General features: G+C 42.2%; 1 protein-coding gene across 1 annotated transcript in view; it reads right to left on the bottom strand.

Annotated features, from left to right (window-relative positions):
- Positions 1-822: 822 nt before the first annotated feature.
- Positions 823-19172, bottom strand: part of znf385c (zinc finger protein 385C) — a 53961-nt gene continuing 35611 nt past the window's right edge. The window contains exons 2-5 of the mRNA XM_063037827.1: positions 18001-18324; positions 10216-10403; positions 6197-6295; positions 823-4473 (exon numbers count right to left, since the gene is read on the bottom strand). Coding sequence (XP_062893897.1) covers positions 4261-4473; positions 6197-6295; positions 10216-10403; positions 18001-18324 — 824 coding nt within the window. The 3' untranslated portion in view covers positions 823-4260. The remainder of the gene's footprint in view (positions 4474-6196; positions 6296-10215; positions 10404-18000; positions 18325-19172) is intronic.

A 19172-nucleotide genomic window follows, 5' to 3' on the forward strand; every position in this document is an offset into this window, starting at 1 on the left:
AAATGGAAGTGATTTGAGTACCTACCTTAAAGCGTCCTACCTGAGTCAGATACTGGCCTGGGTTCTACACAAGCAGGGTGTCTTGAAATCGCTAGAAGCAGAAGTCCAGAATACAGCACCTGTGAAATGTCATTTCACTTTCTTCTGCACTTCCAGGATGCAGGAAAATGATCACAATTCAGGACAAAGCAGCACCCCAAACATTCACTCCCTCCACTGCCACAAAACTGTGACTGCTGTGTGAAATATTGACAGAAGGATGCCACGACCATGCAGCCTCTACCACCTAGAAGCACAATGGAACCAGACACAAGGGAACACCACCATCTACGGATTCTACCCTTGGTCACATATCTTGACTTGGAAGTTTATCACCATTCCTCCACTCCCACTGGGTCTTCATACTGGAATTCTCAAAGCAACAGCACTGCAGGTGTGCCATCATCAGAAGGACTTCAGCAAAAAGGTGCCTCACCGCCTTTCAAGGACAATGAAGGATATACAATAAATGTTGGTTTTGCCAGTGATGCCAGATCGTATATGTAAAGGGATATGTTGGAAGTCCCACTGCAGACTCTTTGGGGAAAACCAGATCGAACTGCGCACTGCCCAATTTCTACCCTTGCCAATCCCTGCTTCCAACAATTATGGCTTAAGCACACCCTCATTCCCAGAGGAAATTTGGAACTCTTAGTTCTTCATGGTCAGAGTTGATAGCCCAAACTTTGGGGTTTGCCATTTTTGAAGAAAAATGCAATTTTCTGTGCAACCTTATTTTGTAGATAAAAATAAAGGTGACGTTTGTGGAAGACCAGTATTTGATTTATTAAACTTGAAATATTCCAGTTTCATCCAAGTGTTCACTCATCTGGGCCATGAGGCCCTTTGCAGTGTATTGATGGATCGGTTGTACCCGGCATTGACAGAAAAATAGCTGTTACCAAAATACCTTTCAACAGTTACTCTATCTTCAAGCATCAGATAAGTGACAGCCCATTGAAAATAATGCGAGATTTGTTCTCAAACCAAATGGAGGTATGTGGTCACATGACTCCACACAGTTAACAACATTCAGACACAATAACTTGGCCTCACGTGTTGACGTTGGAGACCAGTAAAATGATATTCGCAGTGGGAAGTCTGGGGTCACAAGGATGATATTCACAGTGTTTATTTCAATTTCACATTGAGGAGATTGCAGGTAAATCTGTGGCCGTGGGAGGGCATTTTCGTAAACACAACTGAAGAGAAAATGTAAAAACTGTGGGGCAAGACTTTGTCCATATTTAAGACATTCAGTTCCTTATGCAAGTTTCATACAACAGCAACACTGAATTGAAGAATGTTATGAATCCATTTACTTTCTACATGAAACCAATAATTTCTTGTAGTATATACAGAGACTGGTAAATGTCCCTTGCTAAATATCAACAGCGGAGATCACATAGAAAAATTATTTTGCCTAAACAAAATCCTTCAAAGGTCAAAATCTCAGCCAGTAAATAACAAAACATTAGAAGCTGTGTGCTAATGAAGTATTTAGATATTACATTCTTACTGAATTTCTGCTTTCAACCATGTAAATCTGGGGAAGCAACTGGCATGTAACTTTTTCCAGAACGTCAGAGACTTGTGTACTCCTGTGATATTTTCACATGGTTGGGCAGACAATGAGACAGCTGCTCCCAGCAAGTCAACACTCTTCCTTGCAGAGAGGCAAGCAACTAGAAACTCTTAAAAGTCATCAAGCTGGTAACAGCTGGAGGACCAAATTGCACATACAAGCTTGAAAAGCAAGAAAAAAAAGCAGATGCTGGGAACCTAAAATGAGAATAGAAAATGCTGGAGGTACTCAGCAGGTCAGGCAGCACCTGTGGGGACAGAAACAGAGCTAACGTTTCAGGTCAATGACCTTCCAGAAATAGAAAAGTGAGGAAGGCCAATGTGTTTTAACTAGCTGAGAAAAGGAGGGGTAGAGGGAACCAACAATAATCTGCTAGAGAAACTCAGCTGGTCGAGCAGCATCTGTGGGGGAAAGGGATTGTTGATGTCTCATGTCGAAACCCTGCATCAGCTCAGGGTATGGGGAATGTCTGTGATCAACGTAAGAGCTGAAGAATCAAGTGACACCAAGTGCTGATTGTGTTGTCTAAGAGAGGGTGATGAATGCTCGTCAGTCACAGTTGATCTGTCTGGAGAAGTGTAAAGGCAGGAGATAAATGTGAGAGAGGAAAGATCTACTGGAACTGTGAAACACGGCAGTTGCTGGAAGTCTGAAGTAAAACAGAATGGTTGAGATGCATTCCTCATCCTCTCTTTGTCCAAACTGTTGGCACTTGTATCACCTGGACAACCTTGGTCTCCATTCTACACATACCCTCTGTTACTCTACCCTTACCTCTTTCTGCAACTTAAACTAAGCTTGTTTTCTACTTCTGATGAAAGATCATTTGCATGAAGCATGGACTGGATAGGCCAAGGGGTCTGTTACTATGTTGTGGCAGTAGTGCTCTCTGTTACTCTCTTCATAGATGTTGCCTGACCTGTCAAGTAACTCCAGCATTTTCTGTTTTTTATTTAATTGTGCAATTCAATTCTTTTTGGCAGATTTGGGCACCACCATGGCATAATGGTTAGCATGATGCTTTACAGCTCTCGGTGTCAGAATTCGGAGTTCAATCCTGGCATCCTCTGTAAGGAGTCTCTACGGTCCATGTCCTCTCAGTGGAATGTGTGGCGTGGGTGTTCTCTGGGTGCTCCGGTTTCTTCCCACAGTCCCACAGGGTAGGTGGTCGTTGTTGGGGGTTGCTGGGATGGTGCTGCTCGAAGGGTCTGTAGGGCCTACTCCGCGCTTCATCGCCAAAAAAAATTATATAGTTGACATCCTCTCTGCTGACTTGGAATATTCCAAATAAACTCCAGACTTTAACATTTGAGTTAAAACAGTGTCCACAAACTAAAAAACCTGTGACCTGATTTAGATTTTGTTTTAATGCTGCTACACATCTGTTACTACATGCCAAATACAAATCACTTTCTAAAGGGCTCTGCTATATAAATGTGTGTGTCCCTTTTAAATAAGCAGGCATTCAGGTACTATTTTTGTTTAACCATGGGAGATGGACATCACTGGTGAGACTAGCAATTATAGTCAGTCCCACAATGGGATTCAAACTAATCTCTCTGGATCCATGCAACAGGATGTTATCTCAATTTACCTATATAATGTGCCTCTATGAGGCATGTTTTAAAAAAATATTTAACATTAAAACATAAACTCTAACATTTGCATCAAACCTAAAGGCATGAATAGCACAAAACATAAGTCAATGTTTTAAGTAAAGAATTCGCTTGGAATATTACTGGGATCCTTTAAATAGAATTTATTAAAAACAGCAGTAATCTAGTCATCTAACTGGTTGAAACAGATTTAATGTCACCTTTCACCATTATTTTCTTGTCAAGTCTGTGAGGGCAGGCATCACAAACACAGTACACATGGAGAGTGTGCTCATTTTTCCAATAATACATTAATCCCCTGAAATATTTCAGATAATATTCCGTGCCTTCCACTTCCAGCCTGTACCGATGGCCTTGATATTTCTGTAGCTCCCAGAATGATGTATGATCATTACTGATGGATGAAGGTCCATAAGAGAAAGAGTCACTATACTACTAGACCTCTTGGTATTGCCATCAGGTTGTGCCCTGAAATCTCAATCAAGAAAGTACTCTTAGCTGCAGTGGGGTTGACATTTCATATCCACAATATTATTGACCCAAAGTAGGGTTATTGAATTGGGGCCATGCTTGTGCTATGAATTCATATTTCTTTCCTTGGACTGCAGCAAGCCCGGTACTGCTGATCTTGCATCAACCATTTTGGTTTCAGAGAGTTTCTTTTTTCAGGTTTTTATTTCTTCCCTATATATAAAAAAAAAACGCCCTCGCACAGAATACCTTTGCTAATGACTGACATTTTAAAGAACTCACAAAAATATTGTGCAAAAAAGACTGGTAACCCATGGTTCTACCAGAACTCTACACACATCTACATCAGCTCTGTAATAGTCTTTGTTACTGAAACCATATTTTCTGTATATGATGTTCATCTAAATATATTTGCAGTATAAAACTGCTGATTCTAGATGTTAAAGCAAAAGGCAGGATTCTGCCATGCATAACTTATAATGTTCACATTTATGACTGCATAGTTCCCTTTTATTTTCCAAAATGTCTGTAATGTTTTAAACCCTGAAGTCAATACGGCGCAAAAAGAAATGGTGTATGTGTTGCCCTCAGGGGGCCTGGAGTGGCTCTGAAGAAGGCTGGTCCAAGAAATGGAGTCTGGAAGAGTGTGGTCGGTCGAAGAGTGAGATTTGGCATCGCGCAGACAGTGGCTGCTGTTAGAGGATTTGGTAAGAAACCGGTTGCTATCGGTTTTGTGAGATGCTTCTGAAAAGCCATCTTTGTCTGAAAAAAGAGAAAATAACATAAAAACGATTATGGTGCGCCAACCACTCTGGATCATAATTCCTTGATTATGATTCTCAGCCCAAAATCATTTACCTAGGATCCAAAAGCAGAAAATTCTGTAGATGCAGGACATCTGAAACACTCAATGTTTGTGGAGAGGGAAGCTATTTCAAGTCAATGATCTTTCATTAGTTCTGTACAGAAAACAAAAGATCATTGAGCTGGAATAATAACTTTTGTGCTCTGTAGATGCTGCCTGGCCTGTTATATTAGTATTTTCTGTTTTATTACTTCAGCTCTTTGTTTATCAAATCTTTAGTAAATGGTTTATTACTTAATTAATCTTGGTTATGGTATTTCATACATAGATACTATTTTTGTACACTTCCGGACACGGTGTAGAGGGGCTGAATGGCCTCAAATTGCTTCTATTTTCTGTACACTTCAGAACCCAATTCTTGAGTTAAAAATATCTGGGGCATGAGTAAACGATATCATGTTGTTTAATCCACGAGGTTTCAGTATTTGAAACATACTCTTATAAGCTACTTGCAGATAGGTGCATTATTTACTTATTTTAATTGTACTTTGTATTCAGATCTTTTTAGCAACTCTCTTGAAGGCTTGCCATATTTGTTCTGTATCAAGCCAGCTTTTATTGCACTTTCAATGTACAGTTTTATTAAGGTTATCAGTGAATACCAACATCAAAGATATTTTCTTGTCAGAAACAGATTTGTGAGGCATTTCCTCTGTTGGTGCCTGCCTGTGAGATAGTAACAGTCCCATCGACATGGGAGATCACTTGGGAACCAGAGGATGGAGCCAGTCAACTGGAAGTTCTGCTGAAAGGCGTCTCTCAGAATTTCTGCAGAACCGACATGATGAATAAGGTTACTGGCACTTTGTGAGTGTTCTATTGTTTTAATCCACTTTTGCTTCATTTCACAGAAATCTGGAATTTAGTAAGTGCAAATTTTGTTTCAGTTGTTTTGGTTTGTAAAGTGTTTTTCTTCTGTGTTAATATTCCACCAAGTGGTAGTGGCAGAAAAACTGAGAGAGATTGTTGCAGCAGGATACTGTGAACCTTCCATTACCAAAGAGCATGCTGCTGTCAGAATGGAACTTTCTGCATTTGGCTTCTTTCACAAGGTACTCCAGAGAGGAATAGCTTGAAACCACTTTTGGATTGGTTGGTTAACTGGCCACTGCAAATTTCCTAAAGAGGTTAGTAGTGTCTTAATGGTTTCAGAGGTGTCAATTTCCCCTGGTGAAATTTGGGGGGCAGAGATAATGGGAATATGGGGAGAGTGAAATGGGGTTAATGAAAGGTGAGGTCAAATGGGCGCTTGATACTTTGTGTGGACGTGGTGGGAGAAAGGACTCAGTGCTATATGAATCCATGACTCTAGCCCATGAAGCAACAAGTAACAAGCTGCTTCAAATGGCAGAGTTCTAATTGAGTCCTTACCCGTCAGAGCAAGCAACTTGATTGTACAATAGTAAAAAAGTGTCATAATATTTTTTTGCCTTGCTAGCTTCCAATGGGTGAGCTCGTGAGGCAGGTGAAAGCACTCAGTTGCTTGGGTAAGAGCACCTAACTTGGAGTCTATACTGAAGCTTCTGTGGGAGCAGCAGTTGAAGGGGTATAGACCCTGCAGTCATTTCTGCCTTTCAGAGATCTGCCTGTCAATAATCAATGTCCGACCCTAGTACTCACCGCCAGCACTGCAGTCTGCTGGAGCTTGGCATAAGGACTGTATTTGGGCTTCGATGGCTTTCCTGTAAGCCTCTCCTTATGTCTTCTGCTGGTCATATGCTGCATTGGAATGCAAACAGATTTAAAGATAAACAGGGTGCTTGAAAGAAAGACACTGTTCAGATATTTTACTGAAAGCTCTGGTTTATATTGCCAGCCCTTTGACTTCTGGCTGTATTTGTACTTGACCATAATATTAAAATCTATTAAACAGAATTCATATTGAGTTTCATTAAGAGTACTTGACAAAAACACTCAGGACAAATCAACATTTAAGAAAAATGATGGTATTGCTTATGTGTAATCTCATTTCATTCAGTGTTGCTACCATCACTAAGCCAAAGATCTGCCTGGCCAGTGTCTGTCAGCTGGATTGCAACAGTAGATTTCCTGAGTTATTTCACTATTTTTGACTTCTTGATTCCACCTCCCCACCTGTTCCTTCGAAGTTCTCTTATACAAACTTTCAATTATCAGTTTTTCCCTTCTATTTTACTGAGGAGATCACTCAGTACTTCAGCATTTAGGAAGCTGACAATATAGAAGGATCTATTTCTGCTTTTTTCCAGAAATCCTGGCATAAATAACGTTTGAAATAGGAGCAGGAGTCAGGATTCAGTCCTTTATACTTGTTCTACCAGTTAGTGAGATCATGGCTGTTCTTTGCCTTTGTGTCACATTCCTGCACTAGCTCTTTACCCAGTAATTCTCCTAATGTCTAAATATCTATCAATGCCTGAGTAAAGTTTTTGGAAATCCCAGGATCTTTTGGGGTCACTTTGGGCATTCTGGATATGATCCAGGGAATTTCACCACATTTCCAGCCAGTATAGATGATCTTCAATATATTGCAAATGCCACTTTGAATGGAGGTTTCTCAGCTGTAAGATGTCAGGACTCCTGGCTGTTCTTTCTGGAAGAGCAGACATCTCCTCCAACTTCCCTCAAGGTTTGCCTAAGGATCAATTTCCATCTCTGCCACAAACTCCATTTCCCAACTGCAAAATCTATTGACGTTGTTGTGTCCATCCCTGGTCTGTTGGATTCTCACATCTCCGTACACTGAGTTTTGGCGTGTCTCCAAGACCACTTATTTCCACCAGTTTAACTTTGCCTCGTTCTACCTCTGTCAGAACTCATCAGCTGCTGAGACACTATAGATTGACCAGATAAAGGAATAATGCCTCCTAAAAGGCAGACAAACATCCCTTGGATTTTAGGAGACTGAGGGATGACCTTATAGAGGTGTATAACATCACGAGAGGCATAGATTTGGCGAATGCACAATCTTTATCCCAGGGAAAGGGAATTAAAAACTAGACGGTATAGGTTTAAGGTGAGAAGAGAAAGGGTTAAAAAGAACCAGAGGGGCAACTTCTTCACACAGAGGGTGGTGAGTATATGAAATGAACTGCCGGAGGAAGTGGTTAAACCAGGTAGAATAACAACATTTAAGAGACATTTGGACATGGATAGGAAAGTTATGGAGGGATATTGGCCAAGTGCAGGCAAATGGGACCAGCTTAGATCAGCATGAACAGGTTGGGCTGAAGAGCCTACTTCCATGCTCTATTATCCTATAACTATGGCACATCATACTTCATCTGTCAATAGGGAGATTATTTACTTTTCCATGGCCAACATGCAGGGTGATTCAATTCTGGACTCAACACTCAGGAAATGAACTGTTGAGCTCCTTGGTTGTAGGTTGATGAAAGCTCTCCTATGAAAGCATTGCCCTACGGAATAGCTAAGCATTTCAAAAAATCATTTATTCCTTACTAGCAGATGGCCATCGTCATGCGTGAAAAATACAGAAAAGAAGTTGTTTGGTGAAGATACTTGGCTAAGCAAGGTTGCCTGTCAACTTCAAGGTAAACGCAGTGGCCACTTTATTGGGTGCATTTGCTCACTAATGCAAATATCTAATCAGCCAATCATGTGGCAGCAACTCAATGCATAAAAGCATGCAGACATGGTCAAGAGGTTCAGATATTGCTCAGACCAAACATAAGAAGGGGGATGAAATCTGATCGAAGTGACTTTGACCGTGGAATGATTGTTGGTGCCAGATGGGGTGGTTTGAGTATCTCAGAAACTGACAATCTCCTGGGGTTTTCATGCACAGTCTCTAGAGTTTACAGAGAATGGGGTGAGAAAGAAAAAAAAACCTCCAGTGAGGGTAAAAATACCTTGTTAATGAGAGGTCAGAATAGAATGGTCAGACTAGTTCATGCTGACAGGAAGACAACAGTAACTCAAATAACCACATATTACAACAGTGGTGTGTAGAAGAGCATCTCTGAACACACAATACGTCAAACCTTGAAGTGGCTGATCTACAGCAGCAGAAGACCATGAACATACACTCAGTGGCCACTTTATTAGGTACAGGAGGCACATGATAAAGTGGTCATGAGTGCATTATGCCTGAGTACCTGGATAAGCAGACATGGCACTCATTGTACATTATCTTGTGTACATGGTGGCTCCTAAGTACATATATTTAGGCACTGTTAGTGAAGCTATGTGTACTTGGGTTTTATACACTGAACACAGAAAGCAGGCCATGGAGGGGTAAAGGCGCGCCAGGGAGAAGGTTCAGTGAGCTGCAGTGCTTATCTTCTTTAGGGCATGCAATTTAGGACTTTTAAAAAGATTACCATCAGTTTGTAATCTTGCTACCCCTTTCCTGTGGTGAAACTCTACTCTGTGGGAAGACTGAGAAGCTGAAATATAAGGAAGAGATTATGACATAGATCATCTAGTTCCTGTCATATTCTTGATGGTTGGAGCTAGTTATCACATTTCCTATGTTACAACATTTACAGTTCAAAACAACCTCTTGGGTTTGAAAGGATTTTTGGACTTCCCAGGGAGGCTGAAAGTGGTGAAATATATTTCTTTTCCTGGTTTTTGGAAAGGATGGTGATCAAAGCTGAAATGTAAAAGGAACGTATTTGTGCCTGGGCCTCCATGGAACAGTTGAAGGGTTTGAGAGGTTGGTATTGAAGGCTCTGCTTTCTGGGTGAGAGCTTCAGTATTCCTGTGGGTCTATCACAAAACATCTCTTCAGCGATGTTCTAGCACACTCACAATGCCCTCTTCCCATTACTACCATCAAGTGGGGCCATAGGAGCCTGAAGATGCACACTCGGTGTTTTAGGAACAGCTTCTTCTCATTCGCCATCAGATTTCTGACAGATCTATGAACCCATGTACGCTAGCTCACTATTTTCTCTCTTTTAGGTACTATTTATTTAATATATTCTTATTGCGACTTTTACAGGTATTGCACTGTACTGCTGCCGCAAAGGAACAAATTTCATGACATAGTCAGTGATAATAAAACCTGATTCTGATTCCAACAATACCAACAAACAAAAGTCCAATTTTTTAGAGCCTTGGTTTCCCCCCATCTACACATGGCAGCACTTCAGGACAATCCAGACAGCCAAAATGTGGAGCGGAATGGGGAGAGGTGGTTTAGGGAATAATGCAGAAAGTTCGAAAATTAGGGTGCGGGGTTGCAAGAGATTACAAATGGACAGAGGAACATTGATTGCACTTGGAATGAAGCAAGGGGTATTCCATTTGCTTTTACTTTGACCAAAAATTGTAAGAACCTCTGGAGGATGTGGGCCCTGCAGTCTGGCCATCAAGAGGTAGTGGTGAATCATCTACTTGGACTGTTTCAGTATTTGAGATGAAGTTCTTGTAGCTTAGGTCCCTGTTATTAATCATGATAACTAATAGTAGTTTCTTATGTCAGCTTTATTTAATTAACTGAATTTAAACTCATGATGGGATTTGAACTCTTAACCAATGAGTTTACCACCCTACACTGTTCCAGGAGCTTCACTGACAGCATCTCCCGAGTAACAATTACAGAAGAAGGAAAGAAGGTTTCTTTGGATGAATGCATAATGTAAATTTCGAGGTTTCAGCTCTATATTTTGCAGTGGAAACAGGTAACTCACCTGCTTGAGTTGAGTTTCGGAGTTGACGTAGATTTCGCAGATGTTACAGTGGAAAGCCTTGCTCTGGATGCCAATGCTGCCTTTGTTACCAATGCGTTTGGTTTTGTACAATGTCCGTGGGAACAGCCTCAGTCTGCTCCTTCTGTTGTGACTGTTCTGACCCTGCAGCACTGATTTATGCTTTGACCCTAAAACATTGGAAAAATAATGCATCAGCCTCCATTATTTATAATTACATTAACACTGGTCACAAACAATTTAGGAATATTTGTGATGAAACAGAGAAATCAAAGTGTGGACTAGTGTTGTCAATTGTCCCATATTACATAGGATGGCCAATATTTAAATGAAAATTCAGTTGCCTATTTGCTGTCAGTACATATTTCCCAATAATTTCCCACCCCAGGTTGCCAATTGACAAAAATTGAGTTTTGGGCTCAATGGTGTGACCCCAGGACACTATTTTCTTTGGATTCACCTGAGACATGTTGGCTCAGGATTTTGCAGACAACACCAAATGGCCTGGACAGAATGGATATGGAGAGGATGTTTCCATTGGTAGTAGAATAGGACCAGAAGACAGGCCTCAGAATAAAGGGATGTCCTTTTTAAAACTGATGAGAGGAATTTCAGCCAGGGGGTGGTGCTTTTGTTGAATTTTTTTTACCATAGAGGGCTGTGGAGTCATTGGGTGTAGTTAAGGCAGAGAATGATATGTTCTTTGTTGGTAAATGGGTTAAGCATTATTGGAGAATGGGTTTGAAAAAAAAGATCGGCCATGATTGAATGGCTGAGCAGATTCCATGGGTTGAATGGCCTAATTCTGTTTTTATATCCAATATAGGAAATAAAAGCAGGAGTCGGCTGTTCTGTTCTTGTGCATGCTCTGACCTTTTGCCTCAGAACAACTATCCAGCACTCACCTCACAGCCCTGTGAGCAAAACACAGAAGGCGAACGCATGAGGACAGCAAGTAATGGGGAAGGTGAATGGAATGTTGGCTCTTAAATTAAGGGGTCTGCAGTATAAAGAGTAGAGAATTCCTGTTGCAGCTCAACTCCAGTGAGACCACATCTTTATGAACAACACTGTGCCCCTATTTTAGGAAAGATTATTTCATTGGAGAGAGTTTAGTGAAGATTATTTATGATGATTTGGGCTTTGGAAGGCTTGATCCTAAGGGACCGCGTTACGGAACTGGAGCTGCAGCTCGATGACCTTCGAGTGAGGAGTTGATAGAGAGGAGTTGCAGGCAGGTGGTCACGCCGGGGCCACGGGAGGCAGACAAGTGGGTCATGGTTAGGAGGGGGGAGGGGAAGAGTCAGGTAATAGAGAGTACCCCGGTGGTTGTGCCCCTTAACAATAGGTACTCCTGTTTGAGTACTGTTGGCGGGGACAGCTTACCGGGGGAAGCGACAGCGGCCGTGCCTCCGGCACAGAGTCTGGCCCTGTAGCTCAGAAGGGTAGGGCAAGGAAGAGGAGGGCAGTTGTGATAGGGGACTCGATAGTAAGGGGGTCAGATAGGCGATTCTGTGGACGCAGTCCAGAGACCCGGATGGTAGTTTGCCTCCCTGGTGCCAGGGTCCGGGATATTTCTGATCGTGTCCAAGATATCCTGAAGTGGGAAGGTGAGGAGCCAGAGGTCGTGGTACATATAGGTACCAATGACATAGGTAGGAAAAGGGATGAGGTCCTGAAAGGAGAATATAGGGAGCTAGGAAGGGAGTTGAGAAAAAGGACCGCAAAGGTAGTAATCTCGGGATTACTGCCTGTGCCACGCGACAGTGAGAGTAGGAATGCGATGAGGTGGAGGATAAATGCGTGGCTGAGGGATTGGAGCAGGGGGCAGGGATTCAAGTTTTTGGATTATTGGGACCTCTTTTGGCGCAGGTGTGACCTGTACAAAAAGGACGGGTTACACTTGAATCCTAGGGGGACCAATATACTGGCAGGGAGATTAGCGAGGGCTACTGAGGTGACTTTAAACTAGAATGGTTGGGGGGTGGGGATCAAATTAAAGAGGCTAGGCGTGAGGAGGTTAGTTCACAACAGGGGGATGGGAACCAGTGCAGAGAGACAGAGGGGTGTAAAGTGAGGGTAGAAGCAAAAAGTACTAAGGAGAAAAGTAAAAGTGGCAGGCCGACAAATCCAGGGCAAGCATTAAAAAGGGCCACTTTTGAACATAATTGTATAAGGGCTAAGAGAGTTGTAAAAGAGCGCCTGAAGGTTTTATGTGTCAATGCAAGGAGCATTCGTAATAAGGTGGATGAATTGAAAGTGCAGATTGTTATTCATGATTATGATATAGTTGGGATCCCAGAGACATGGCTCCAGGGTGACCAAGGATGGGAGCTCAACGTTCAGGGATATTCAATATTCAGGAGGGATAGACATGAAGGAAGGGGAGGTGGGGTGGCGTTGCTGGTTAAAGAAGAGATTAACGCAATAGAAAGGAAGGACATAAGCCGGGAAGATGTGGAATCGATATGGGTAGAGCTGCGTAACACTAAGGGGCAGAAGACGCTGGTGGGAGTTGTGTACAGGCCACCTAACAGTAGTAATGAGGTCGGAGATGGTATTAAACAGGAAATTAGAAATGTGTGCAATAAAGGAACAGCAGTTATAATGGGTGACTTCAATCTACATGTAGATTGGGTGAACCAAATTGGTAAAGGTGCTGAGGAAGAGGATTTCTTGGAATGTATGCGGGATGGTTTTTTGAACCAACATGTCGAGGAACCAACTAGAGAGCAGGCTATTCTGGACTGGGTTTTGAGCAATGAGGAAGGGTTAATTAGCAATCTTGTCGTGAGAGGCCCCTTGGGTAAGAGTGACCATAATATGGTGGAATTCTTCATTAAGATGGAGAGTGACATAGTTAATTCAGAAACAAAGGTTCTGAACTTAAAGAGGGGTAACTTTGAAGGTATGAGACGTGAATTAGCTAAGATAGCCTGGCAAATGACACTTAAAGGATTGACGGTGGATATGCAATGGCAAGCATTTAAAGGTTGCATGGATGAACTACAACAATTGTTCATCCCAGTTTGGCAAAAGAATAAATCAAGGAAGGTAATGCACCCGTGGCTGACAAGAGAAATTAGGGATAGTATCAATTCCAAAGAAGAAGCATACAAATTAGCCAGAGAAAGTGGCTCACCTGAGGACTGGGAGAAATTCAGAGTTCAGCAGAGGAGGACAAAGGGCTTAATTAGGAAGGGGAAAAAAGATTATGAGAGAAAACTGGCAGGGAACATAAAAACTGACTGTAAAAGCTTTTACAGATATGTAAAAAGGAAAAGACTGGTAAAGACAAATGTAGGTCCCCTACAGACAGAAACAGGTGAATTGATTATGGGGAGCAAGGACATGGCAGACCAATTGAATAATTACTTTGGTTCTGTCTTCACTAAGGAGGACATAAATAATCTTCCAGAAATAGTAGGGGACAGAGGGTCCAGTGAGATGGAGGAACTGAGCGAAATACATGTTAGTAGGGAAGTGGTGTTAGGTAAATTGAAGGGATTGAAGGCAGATAAATCCCCAGGGCCAGATGGTCTGCATCCCAGAGTGCTTAAGGAAGTAGCCCAAGAAATAGTGGATGCATTAGTGATAATTTTTCAAAACTCGTTAGATTCTGGACTAGTTCCTGAGGATTGGAGGGTGGCTAATGTAACCCCACTTTTTAAAAAAGGAGGGAGAGAGAAACCGGGGAATTATAGACCAGTTAGCCTAACGTCGGTGGTGGGGAAACTGCTGGAGTCAGTTATCAAAGATGTGATAACAGCACATTTGGAAAGCGGTGAAATCATCGGACAAAGTCAGCATGGATTTGTGAAAGGAAAATCATGTCTGACGAATCTCATAGAATTTTTTGGGGATGTAACTAGTAGAGTGGATAGGGGAGAACCAGTGGATGTGGTATATTTGGATTTTCAAAAGGCTTTTGACAAGGTCCCACACAGGAGATTAGTGTGCAAACTTAAAGCACACGGTATTGGGGGTAAGGTATTGATGTGGATGGAGAATTGGTTAGCAGACAGGAAGCAAAGAGTGGGAATAAACGGGACCTTTTCAGAATGGCAGGCGGTGACTAGTGGGGTACCGCAAGGCTCAGTGCTGAGACCCCAGTTGTTTACAATATATATTAATGACTTGGATAAGGGAATTAAATGCAGCATCTCCAAGTTTGCGGATGACACGAAGCTGGGTGGCAGTCTTAGCTGTGAGGAGGATGCTAAGAGGATGCAGGGTGACTTGGATAGGTTGGGTGAGTGGGCAAATTCATGGCAGATGCAATTTAATGTGGATAAATGTGAAGTTATCCACTTTGGTGGCAAAAATAGGAAAACAGATTATTATCTGAATGGTGGCCGATTAGGAAAAGGGGAGGTGCAATGAGACCTGGGTGTCATTATACACCAGTCATTGAAAGTGGGCATGCAGGTACAGCAGGTGGTGAAAAAGGCGAATGGTATGCTGGCATTTATAGCGAGAGGATTCGAGTACAGGAGCAGGGAGGTACTACTGCAGTTGTACAAGGCCTTGGTGAGACCACACCTGGAGTATTGTGTGCAGTTTTGGTCCCCAAATCTGAGGAAAGACATCCTTGCCATAGAGGGAGTACAAAGAAGGTTCACCAGATTGATTCCTGGGATGACAGGACTTTCATATGAAGAAAGACTGGATGAACTGGGCTTGTACTCGTTGGAATTTAGAAGATTGAGGGGGGATCTGATTGAAACGTATAAAATCCTAAAGGGATTGGACAGACTAGATGCAGGAAGATTGTTCCCGATGTTGGGGAAGTCCAGAACGAGGGGTCACAGTTTGAGGATAAAGGGGAAGCCTTTTAGGACCGAGATTAGGAAAAACTTCTTCACACAGAGAGTGGTGAATCTGTGGAATTCTCTGCCACAGGAAACAGTTGAGGCCAGTTCATTGGCTATATTTAAGAGGGAGTTAGATATGGCCCTTGTGGCTACGGGGATCAGGGGGTATGGAGGGAAGGCTGGTGCAGGGGTCTGAGTTGGATGATCAGCCATGATCATAATAAATGGCGGTGCAGGCCCGAAGGGCCGAATGGCCTACTCCTGCACCTATTTTTTTCCCTATGTTTCTATGATCCTTGAGGAAAAGTTAAACAATCAGGACTCTAATTGGAGTTTAGGGGAATGAGAGGTGATCTTATTGAAATGTTATAGCTCTGATGGGGTAAATACTGAAAGGATGTTGTTGTCATGGGAGAACCTAGAACCAGCGGGCATGGTTTCAGAATAAAGTGGAGGGGGGAGCTGTGCCATTTAAGAAAGTAATGAGGAACAACTTACTTTCTTAAAGGGGTTGAGAGGTGTATGTGTATGCCTAAGGTGAAGATAACTAGCTTTCTAATGGAGGTCATGGGGAAAGGGCAGGAAAGTGGATGAGGAACATTGGATCAGCCATGATCCTACTGGATGGTGGAGCTGAATTGCCTACTCTTGTCCCTACTTCTTATGGTAGCTCCAAAGTAAGTCAATTTTTTATATTTTACAGAGTAGAATTTATGAAATATGAGTAAGTTGACTTCCATGTTAGTCTGCTTTGGAACAATAATCCATTAGCTGTAACGCACATTGGAACACATTAAAATTTCGAAAACTGCTTTATAAAAGTTTGCTCGTTAAGTTTTATTTTTCAGATTAGGCAAGATGAGAAATTATTGTATCAAAATATAGTGGGCAAATGGTTTGAATCTCTTTGCTTCATGCTCTTCTTTAATATGCACGTTCATCTATAATTTATCCCTCGGTTAAAATGGTGGGCATAGAAGCAACAACAAATCTGTTAAGTACTCTCTCTTCTGAAAATTTTTTTTTGCAGTTCTGAACTTATTAATTTGAAATCAAAATATTCTATCCAGCAAGTCTATAAAGCCACTGTGTTCTTTATCTCACTATTGCTGAGATCAAAAATCTAGGCTGACTCTCCACTAAAGGAGTACTGGCCTGTTAAAAGTATTCTTGTTGAGATGGGAGGTTAAGCCTGTCAGATGGATGTAAAACTATCAAACTATAAAAGATCCTAAAGGGATTGGACAGGCTAGATGCAGGAAGATTGTTCCCGATGTTGGGGAGGTCTAGAACGAGGGGTCACAGTTTGAGGATAGAGGGGAAGCCTTTTAGGACCGAGGTTAGGAAAAACTTCTTCACACAGAGAGTGGTGAATCTGTGGAATTCTCTGCCACAGCAAACTGTTGAGGCCAGTTCATTAGCTATGTTTAAAAGGAAGTTAGATATGGCCCTTGTGGCTACAGGGGTCAGGGGGTATGGAGGGAAGGCTGGGTTCTGAGTTGGATGATCAGCCATGATCATAATAAATGGCGGTGCAGGCTCGAAGGGCCGAATGGCCTACTCCTGCACCTATTTTCTATGTTTCTATGTTTCTATGTTAATAAACATCAATTAAATTATCGACGATCAATTTTAACACTTAGTTTAAAAATGCTGCTTTATTTAATTCCTTTACATTCAAGTTCCTTACCATATTTTAGGACTTCCTCCACTAATAATCTCACGAGCCAAGGAGCAACTATCTATTTTTGTAACTGACATGATAAGTTCTGTGACTACCAGCCACACAATGTGTTTTATTTGAGAACAAGGGATCTGAGAGTTATCTCACTCCTTTGAGATAGGCCACTCTAGGGGCAAGCAATGGACCCCGTTCAACCAGCTGAGAACCAACAATGGCACTTGGTAATCGGTCACATGTACTGAGGGACAGTGAAAATCTTCGTTTTGCATGCCATCCACACAGATTGTTTTACCACATCAGTACATTGAGGTAGTACATGGTAAAAAACAATACTGGATGCAGAATATGATGTTACAGTTACAGAGAAAGTGCAGTGTAGGCAAACAATAAGGTGCAAGGCCATGATGCGGTAGACTGTGAGTTCAAAAGCCCATCCTATGGTACAAGAGGTCCACTCAATAGTCTTAGGATATTCCTTGAGCCTGGTGGTACATGTTTTCAACTGGAGGCTGACAACAGTGGACCACTGATCTGTAGCTTTCTTAAGGGAAAATTTATTGTGGCAGATGAAGGAAGACAACTGAAATCTGAATGAAAGCAACTTGACGCCTTTAAGGTAAATTAATACAATGGGGAAGATTATATGGTGAATGAGGATGGAAGCAAAACCAACTGGGCTTCACCAGATGGGTTGCATGAGGAGCGTTTGTTGGCCTAGGCCTGTACTCCCTGGAGCTCAGAAGAATGAGCAGGGATCTCATTGAAACCTACCGAATATTGAAAGACCGAGATAGAGTGGATGCAGAGAGAATATTTGAAATAGTGGGAGTGGCTAGGACAAAGGCACAGCCTCAGGAAAGAAGGACGTACCTTTAGAACAGTGATGAGGAGGTGCTTTTTTTTAGCCAGATGGTGATGAATCTGTGGAATTCATTGCAACAGATGGCTGTGGAGGCCAAGTTGTTGGGTATATTGAAAGTGGAGGTTGATAGGTTCTTGATTAGTAAGAGCATCACATTTTACAGGAAGAAGGCAGGAGGTTGGAGTTGGGAGGGAAAATAAATCAGCCATGATTGAATAGCAGAGCAGACTCGATGCCCTAAATAATAAAATTCTGCTCCTATGTCTTTGTTTCTATCTTATAATTCCTATGTGTTGCTGTGTAACATGCATCTGAATAAAATTTTGTCCTTCTGCCTCTGGGAAACAAAGGCCACTTACATTTCTTCCCACATTGCTTCACAGATGTGAAGCAGTGGGGCTACTCACCGTTGTTGTGTGCCTCGAGTTGTGATACGGAGTTTACGGTCACTTTGCAAGCTGCGCAGTACAGATGCTGTTTCATTTTCTCGCCCTCTTTCTCATTCTCAGGGGCCGAGCTGACACTGTTGGTGCCCTCACTTCTAATGATCTCTGCAGCATGCTCATGCAAGGTCTCAAGGCCATTCTCTGACCTGCCATTAGTTGCTTCAGAACAGGAGGTTGTGGCTGATGCCCTGGACCCAGCAGATTCCATCATAAACACATTGGATGTGTGCACCAATGAGGTAGAATCATCAGTTTTCTCCACGGCTGTTGCTGTAGAATAATCCTCTACAAATCAAACATAATATGTTGACAGAATATTTATCTGTAACTGTTTGTCAAAGAAATTCTGTTCAATTAAATTTCAGCTGAATTATTTTCAACTATCAAGTAAACTAATGCAAATTGGTTTAGCTTAAATCACTAGGTTCCTGTGGGATGGACACACAACAGGTTTATTTCCCTTGGAGTGGAGGAAATTTTGGGGGTCCTGAATGAGGTATATAGAATTATGAAGAATAGCTAGGGTAGATAGAAAACTTTTCCTTAAAGCACAGATAGCTAAGACCTGAGGGCATAGGCTTAAAGAATGGATAGGGGTGTTTTAAGAGGATATGAGGAAGAGTTCTTTCTCCCAGAAGGTGGTTAGAATCTAAAATGCTCTGCCAGGGAGAGTGGAGAGGCAGAGCCAAACCTTAAGAGGAATCTGGACCAGGGGTGCAGTGCTAGCTGGAGCGCACCGGAACACGTCTGGCACATCTTTAAGAAAAAAGCCGAAATAAACAAGCTAATTAATTAGGTGCCGCCCAGGGTGATTTGAGTATCTCGGAAACTGCTGATCTCCAAGGATTTTTATGCACAACAGACTCTGGAGTTTACAAAGAATGGTGCCAAAAACAAAAAAACATCCAGCAAGTGGCTGTTCTGTGAGTGAAAATATCTTGATAAATCCAACCTGATGGCATGAACATCGACTTCTCTAACTTCCGCTAATGCCCCACCTCCCCCTCGTACCCCATCTGTTACTTAATTTTATACACACATTCTTTCTCTCACTCTCCTTTTTCTCCCTCTGTCCCTCTGATTATACCCCTTGCCCATCCTCTGGGTGCCCCCCTTTTCCTTCTTCCCGGACC

The sequence above is a fragment of the Mobula hypostoma genome, chromosome X1, assembly GCF_963921235.1.
Source record: "Mobula hypostoma chromosome X1, sMobHyp1.1, whole genome shotgun sequence".
NCBI classification, from domain to species: Eukaryota; Metazoa; Chordata; class Chondrichthyes; order Myliobatiformes; family Myliobatidae; genus Mobula; species Mobula hypostoma.